The sequence below is a fragment of the Triticum aestivum genome, chromosome 6B (assembly GCF_018294505.1).
Source record: "Triticum aestivum cultivar Chinese Spring chromosome 6B, IWGSC CS RefSeq v2.1, whole genome shotgun sequence".
In the NCBI taxonomy this organism is placed as follows: domain Eukaryota; kingdom Viridiplantae; phylum Streptophyta; class Magnoliopsida; order Poales; family Poaceae; genus Triticum; species Triticum aestivum.
Genome location: NC_057810.1, coordinates 572,338,067 through 572,346,234, shown reverse-complemented (window position 1 = coordinate 572,346,234; position 8,168 = coordinate 572,338,067). Strand labels below are relative to the sequence as shown.

General features: G+C 45.8%; 2 protein-coding genes across 2 annotated transcripts; one reads left to right on the top strand and one right to left on the bottom strand.

Annotated features, from left to right (window-relative positions):
* Positions 1-3,201: 3,201 nt before the first annotated feature.
* Positions 3,202-5,973, bottom strand: LOC123138087 (tRNA (guanine(9)-N1)-methyltransferase). Its single transcript, XM_044557997.1, has 3 exons — positions 5,482-5,973; positions 4,330-4,689; positions 3,202-3,751 (listed from the first exon to the last, which is right to left on the bottom strand). Exons 1-3 carry the CDS (start codon positions 5,881-5,883, stop codon positions 3,479-3,481), a joined length of 1,035 nt encoding a protein of 344 aa, XP_044413932.1. The 5' UTR covers positions 5,884-5,973; the 3' UTR covers positions 3,202-3,478.
* Positions 5,974-6,246: 273 nt separating this feature from the next.
* On the top strand, positions 6,247-7,343 carry LOC123134450 (early nodulin-like protein 1). Its single transcript, XM_044553704.1, has 2 exons — positions 6,247-6,513; positions 6,663-7,343. The coding sequence occupies exons 1-2, from the start codon at positions 6,318-6,320 to the stop codon at positions 7,124-7,126; spliced, it is 660 nt and encodes a 219-aa protein (XP_044409639.1). The 5' UTR covers positions 6,247-6,317; the 3' UTR covers positions 7,127-7,343.
* Positions 7,344-8,168: the final 825 nt, after the last annotated feature.

Genomic DNA, 8,168 nt, shown 5'->3' with positions numbered 1-8,168 from the left:
ATATTTTTAATATATGATGATCATTTTTATGATGCACGGTGATATTTTTCAATATACGATAAAAAAATTCTTAATACATGATGAATATTTTTGTAATACATGATGAACTTTCTCATATAATACACAAAAAAGAAAAGAAAAAAATGGAAAAAAGTCCATACCTGAAAAAATATAAAAAACCAAAACAATGGAAAAACTAGAAATAAAAAACCCCAAAAATAACAGAATAAAATGAACAAAAGGAAAAAAACATGATGCTATCGGATGAGACCGTATGAGAAAACGAGGAACTGGGTCGGCCAATGGCGCCTCGCTGCGGGCGTCGCCCCATCCATTTGCCACCACAGGTGGCATATAGGATTGATCCATAGTTTGTGGATGGCTTCGTTTCACAACTCAAAAAATGTTTGTATCTGAAAATATCTCCAGGAATTTCAAAAAAAAATCTCATATTAAAAAATTGTTCACAATTTCAAAAATATGTCCCTGCTTTCAAAATGTGTTCACAATTTCAAAAAATGTTTGTGTTTCAAAAACGTTTCGGAATTTCAAAAAATGCTCTCAGTTTATTGTTCCCAATTTCAGAAAAATGTCCATATTTAAAAAATGTCCAGGTATTTCAAAAAAAATGGTCTCATTTTTGAAATTTGTTCACCATTTCAGAAAAATGTTCATGTTTCAAAAAATGTTAGTGGATTCAACATTTTGTTTGCAATTTCAAAATATGTTCCCATGTTTCAAATTTTGGACAATGCAAACATTGTTCGAATTTCAAAAAATGTTCAGTTTTCACTTTTTGTTCTGAATTTTAAAAATGTTCCTATTTTCGTTTTTTTCCAAAGTTTAAAAACTGTTCATGATTTCAGAAAATATTTAGAAATTTCAAAAAATATTTGCGCCTTTTGTAATTTGTTATTTTTCAGAAAACATTAATATTTTAAAAAGTTGTTCTCCTTTTTGGAAAACTGTTCGGGGTTCGCAAAATTTGTTTGTGGTTATTTTTTAAATCAGAATTATGAAAATTCTTCACTTCTCCAAAATAACTGAAATATAAAAAAATTGCAGCATTTCAAAACTGCTTCTAATTTTCAAGAAATGTTTTCTGAATCTCAACACTGTTGTGTGTTCTTATACGGTTTTGCACCTTGATGTTCAGCTGACGCGCTTTGGTGTAGTGGCAACAGCTCGTGGTCAATGGATGAACAAGTCCTCACACGCTCGCAAAATGTGTCATATAGAAGGTCCCGAGGTGGGGAGGTCGAAATCGGCGCCTCTAGCGCCAGTCTTCCTTCCTGTCACACAGAGCATCCCTAATTGGGACGACCCATTTGCACAGTACAGTAGCTGGTTTGATTTACTGCAACGGCTCTAATACTGTAGCGTCACAAGGTACAGTAGCAGGGTCAAAACATTTAGCGCCACTGGTGCACAATTAGAAAACAGCTCCAGGATTTGAAAAAACAATTTGCAAATATGAAAATAGTTCATGAATTTGAAAAATAAGGTAAAATTAAAAAAAAAAACTTCATGAGTTTTGAAAACAGTTCATCCATTTTGACAAAATAGTTCATCAAGTACAAAAAAGAAGTTTATCGAATTTGAAAAAAGTTCATCAAATTTGATAAAAGAGCATGATAATTGAAAAAAGTGCACTAATTTGAATAAAAAATTCGTCAATTTTTGAAGAACTCACGAATTTAAATAAAATTTGATTGAAACAGGAAGAAGAAATAGAAGAGAAAAAAGAAGAGAAGGAAAAAACGAAAAAGGGAAAAGGGGGAAATAAAAATAAAAAAGGAAAGGAGGAAGAAAAGGAGAAAAAAGAAAAAGGACACGGAAAGGAAAAGGAAAAGGAAAAGGATGTAAGTACTCTGTGCGGGCCGGATGGCGGGGTGGTTATTTCAACAAACTTGATGCATGGAGTCACTGTTGCACACATTTTTGTAAATAACAGAAGAAAAAATGATAGATCGGTTGGGCCAGCACTGAGGGGATGTGCGCCCCTTTGCAAATTGCAGAGTAACGAGCGCCAAATAGGAAATGCCATAGGGGTGGAGAAGACTTTTCCTTAGGTTAACACCAACGGGCTAACCCAAACGGACACAAAATGTGTCCCTTCTTATCTATTTGGGTGGTCATGTGGACAACAAAAGTCCGCATGTGTCCGCCGGCTCCCCAGTACGTCCAATGCGTTGACCAACATTTTTTTCAAAATAAAAATATAAATTGCCGTCAAAAAGTCTGTTCATTACATTAATTGAACTAAAAAACATAACTTAAAGAACCTAGATCTACTGCTCGCCGTCCTTGTCCTCACCCTCACCGCCGACGAGGTCGATGAGACTGAGGTGATCATGGGTATGGCCACGCCGATGCAGTGACCACGACCGCCAATGAGTGGAGCGACAGTGGCAGGTCAGACCAGTGCGCGAGCTCGGCCAACTCAGAGGTCTTGAGGGCCTGGTCGTCCTCGGCCTCCTTCTCCTTCATCACGGGCGGCTCGTGTGATGGCACTGGAGCACACACACACGCGCACGAGCGGCGAAGCACGACCGGAGCGCTGGTCGTGCTCGTCGTCAAACCATGTATCCCAGTGGGATGAGTCCTCGGCAAACGTTGAGTCACAACGACCGGCACTGAAACCATTTCTGGGCTCAAATACCAGCCGTTGGGCAGTTGCACGTCTGGTCAAGGCACTGGGATGACCGCCTTCCAGTACCTCTAACACGTCGTGACTGGAACGTACATGCGTACATATGGTCGTGCACGGGCGACACAGCCCCGTCGACGTCAAAGTGAAGGGTGCCGCGTGGCGGAGGAGAGTCCTCGTCCTTGTGCTGTCCGGGGTCCACTTCCACAAAATTGGGCCGGCGGTGGACGGTGGACTAGGGTTTTGCCAGTTGGCGACGGGGAGCAGAGTGGTTACGGATGGGTCCCCCCGCCTCACACACACCGGCATTTGGAAGACCCGGATGTCGCGTTGGGTGGCCGACGCGTGGGCCTGATCGGACGAACGGCGAGTCCGTCTCCTGTCCGTGTGACGCAAAACCATGGTTTGTAACGAACGCAGCAATCTGTATGTAGGCACGCTCTGTGTTTCTAAAGCAGATACATGCCTGTGTTGTCTATGAAAATACATGTGTTTTCTGAATTCCAAGAGAAAACCATCAAAGATAAGAACAGAAGCACTCTATTTATCTGTGCTGTTATACTATAGCGCGTTGCTTCCTCCGGCCGTACCAAAGTACAGGGTGTAGTTCAGATATAACAAAACCAAAAACACTACGACACCTCAGAGTACTCCAAACAAGTAAACCTAGGTAAACAAAGCAGTTCCGCAAAGTTAATAGTAATGATACACTTGGAGATGACTCATATTTCAGTCGTGGGCAGAGTAGATTGTTCTTTCCCTCTGCTCTTCCCCGGAGATAATAACCTATCCAGGAGTCGATTCCACCACTGCACCAAAAGAGTGATTCTAAGATTTCCCATTTTCACTTCTAACACAATGTCTTTTGTTAGCAACATCGGCTTCTTCATCCCCATCACCATCATCGTCATCATCATCAACCTCCTCTTCTAAACACTTGTCAAGATCTCCGTTTGCAGCCCCTTCAGGTGCATCATCATCATTTGCTGCTCCAGCTTCTCCTCGTTTCCTCGGTGGGATCACATGAAAGAATGCTGTCTTCCAGTCCTTTGTTTCCACAAACTTTTGCATTATCTCAAACACTTGGTTGACTGTAAGAACCTACATGATCAATACACATGGAGAGTCAACAATTTTAGATTCTTAGTATAGCTCTCCAAAGTCCTCCAAAGCCAAGACTAACACATTCTCGAACACTTAATTGACTGTAAGAACGATCAACAGTTGACAACTTGTTTTGTACTCCCTCCGTTCCATAGTTCTTGTTTGAACAAAAACCACGACAAGAATTATGGAATGGACGGAGTAGTAGTTTAAAATAAGCAGCAACATAATTATAAAGGCTCTCCGGTTTCTGCATTAAAATGTGAAAACAGTACTCTCTAGAAAATCAGCAAAAACATGTGTGGTATACTTCTCCTTCATAAAATGCTCTTCAGGTTCTTCTAACATGTTAGAAATGATGATATGATCCCAAAGCTGTCCATATTATTTGAAAAAAGACATCATAACAACATCTAGGCATCTTAGTCACAGAGACATACCCGAGGTATATTTTGAAATACAAACACAATAACAAATTTGATGCCACAGAGGCAACAAAATATATATAATATTAACTGCGCAAGCTAACTTGTAATGCAAAAAAAAAAAAAACAGAGGAGCATGCATATGCGCACCTGAGAACTTGACATCTTTAAATAACTTCCAATGGGGAGTTTGGCAGACTGAATGCCCTGATCAACTGCCTTTTTCTGTGTTATGCCTTTCCATCTGTTCCGATCCACTAGACCACCAATGATATATATTTTTGACATGTCTAGTTCATCAAGGACAGTCTCAGCATCCGCTGTAAGATACACAAGATTTTCTTTACAGTCTGCAAATGCTTCAAGGTAAGACTTGGCCTCTTTTTCTATGATCCACTTATCAAAGCCAGGTATCCTTTGAACCTGGGTCCCCATTTCTCCGCTGCAACCTGTCAACCATAGATGAGCCGGAGTTGCTGATCTTCCGTTCACTGCATAGCAGTACATAATCTGTAACTTGCATTAGTTCACAGTTCGGATGTTTACTCAGATAAACATTCATGAAGGTGTAAAGTATCTTGGTAGACATAGGCATTTAGATATTACCTAAGTACACAGTATCGGAAATGGTACTCTCATTTTTATTAGCTTTGCAGATGCTAATACCAGTGCATTTTACATTGCTCTGGATGTTTCAGATAGAAGAGAAAGAATTGGGTATATCACACCCATGATTAACAATATAGACAGCAACACTACACAAACTGGTAAGTTCTTGAGATGCAAACCGAGAAATAGGCCATGTCACAAATTATATTTCACATGCATTCACAATTAAGCCAATTATTAATTATAATGAAAGGGACTACTCAAGCTTTCACTACAACAACGAAGGAGCTTATCTGAATATTGAACAAATACTCCCTCCGTTTCTAAATGTATGTCTTTCCAAAGATTTCAACAATTGACTACATACGGAGCACAATGAATGAATCTACACTCTAAAATATGTCTATATACATTTGTATGTGGTAGTCCATTTGAAATCTTCGAAAATAAAAATATTTAGGAACGGAGGGAGTACAACATTAGCGTCTAATGTTAATCTAACTAGCACTTCCAGTTCGCCAATTACAGCAACAAGGCCAGAGACTCTCCCCGTGCATACGAGCTAGTTTAAATCGTCAAGAATCGCATAATCCCCTTTCAATTACCTTACTATGAGTCTCTGATCATCAATGTTACTTACTGTGAGCACAAAACATAGCGAGGAAGGCAACAAGAAGGACAAGGGGAATTCACCTGCTGCGTGAGGCTGTGAATCTCGTTGGGCCGCATGAGGTCGGCGAACTCGAGGTCGAGCACCACCTTCTGCCCACCCTCGGCGGCGCGCCGGAGCCTCTCGGCGCGCGCTCCCCGCTCCTCCACGCGCTTTCCCACCCGCTCGAGCCGCGTCTCCCTGCGCGCCGCCAGCATCGCTTCGCGCGCCTCCTGCGACGGCGCCGCGGCCAGAGACTCCTCCCACTCGCGCCTCCGCCGCTCTATGTCGGCGCGCCGGCGCTCCTTCTCCCCCGCCTTCCGCTCGGCCTTCCGCGCCGCCTGCCGCTCCTGCTTCAGCAGCTTCTTCTTCGCGCTCTTAGACAGCTGAGGATGGTTGCCGTCTCCCACGACCGCGGCCTGCTCGCTCTCCGTGCCGTCAGCCATCTCAACGCGCCGCCGCCGCCGCCGCCGCCGCCGAGGGAGTAGTCCTGGGTTCGGAGAGGGGTTTGGTTTCTCCGTGGAATCTGGTGGAGGGTAGGCACAAATGAGTACTTACCGTAAACAGACGCTCGTTGACGTACTTTCAGAAACTACGCTTCCTAACGAGGCTTACGTATTCAATCCGCGACTCGTCGCAGAAGCGAACGCCTCCTATCGCCATGCAGCGGAGACCGGACAGCCCAACGGCTTCCTCCCGTTGTGCAGCAACGACCCCCGCTCTCTCCTCCTGCACGTTAGGCAACTGACCTCCGTTTCGCCGGCGCCACTCGCTCCCGGATCCTCGGTATAAAAGGCCACTGCCACCATCGGTAGATCTCACACCAACACCCCTACACTACACACCAGTGCCCTTACTGATCCTTCTCCAGTGCACGCCAATGGCCAGCGTCGTCGTCCTCGCTGCTGCTGCTTGCTGCTGCATTCTCCTAGCGGCCTCGGTGTCGCCGGCGTCGTCGGAGCCCGCGGTGTACAGCGTCGGCGACGGGAGGGGGTGGGCGGTGCCGGCCGGCAACGGCACCGAGACGTACAACCACTGGGCCAAGAAGAACCGCTTCCAAGTAGGCGACGTCCTGGGTAAGCAGTTACCGTCGCATCCAGAATTCCAGATCCAATCCCATGCATAGCGCTCTTCTTGATTATCGCAAAGCGTGCATTCTTGGTTGATTAATTTGGTACACGACTCACTTCGCGTTCTTGATTCATGGCGGCCGGCCGGCGTGCAGATTTCAAGTACGCGGCCAAGGACTCGGTGCTGCTGGTGAACCACGACGACTACAAGATGTGCAGCACGGTGACCCCCCTGACCCGGTTCGCGGACGGCGACACCAAGTTCAAGTTCGACCGGACGGGCTTCTTCTTCTTCGTCAGCGGCGTGCCGGGGCACTGCGAGGCGGGCCAGCGGATGATCGCCAGCGTCGCCGGGCACTCCACGCTGGCCGCCGCTCCGGCCAAACCGCCCTCCGTCGGCGTCGGCGGCCGCGCGCCCAGCCACAGCCCCAGCCCCAGTCCCAGCAGGGCGGTCTCTGCCCCGGAGTCCCCGTCGTACGGGTCCAGTTCTGGCGGATCCACCCCGACGACCGGTTTCGGACCCAGCCCGTCGACCGAGCCCAGTGGCGCGTCCAGGCGGGCGCTCTCCATTGTCACGGGGCTTGTCGCCGGTGTCGTCGCCATGATCGCGTTGGCGTGATCTTACTTAGAAGAGGTTACTGTAGGCTACCGATCGTTAGGTCTGTGTCATCGGTGTAGGGATTAATGTCAGTCTTGAGATCTATAGGTAATGGTAGGGAGGAACATCGGTTATGGAGTCTTAGGTGAATTACTCAACTCAGGCGAGACCTTGGTGTCATGTAATCCATTCGATCCAGTCAAATAAAATGGAAATAAACTTCGCCTTGTGATGTTCATTTACCGTCCCTGTGTTCCTGTCGATCAGCAGCAATCGGTAGGAGATCTTCTCACGGTGCATTTTGCCAATCGAAATGGTATGTCGAGCTAGTCGCCCACAAATTTGGTGTGGTTGACTGCTTCCAAGAAGTCAGAGTATTCCAGCATTTCCACTATTATCGCGATGATTCAGCCACCATCTTGTAGGGGTGGTAGTTGCTCTTAGAATGTTTTGTGTTAGTTATTTTGCTCCATGTGTAGACTTACCGACATGAACCTGTTCATTCAGAAGCTATAGCAAAGGCCCTGTGCCTCCCGAAACGACATAGGTAACTAGTAAGAACCAACATACCAACGTAGAGCCAACATACCAGTTACCAAACTTTTGGCCGAATGACTCATTGTCTTCTTCCTCGGCACGAAGGAAGATAGACTACTCACCTTTTTTTAGGAGCCCATTCGAAGAAAAAAAAGAGCAGTGCTACACACACGACGCTTGCAGCCGAAATGTGGACGACACTACATCACAGACCATCCACTGGCAAGTCTGAGCAGCCGTAAGCGCTTGGATCAGCTATCGTGCATGCATCGTTCAACACAAAATCGTCCATCAAGTAGTTCCGGAAAAAAAAACATCAAAATTAAGTGTGTTTGACTTCAAGCAATTTAAGAATGGGTGGTCGACCGAGAAGTTGATTCCCGATACGCACGAGTGAGGATGAAAGTTTGCAGCAAAAACTAGTGTTGACCTAGATCCCAGACGCAACGGGCAGTAACCAGTGGGTTTGATGGGGGTGTTACACCCCTCCCCTGTACCACTGCCTTTCCCCCGACAGTTACTTTGC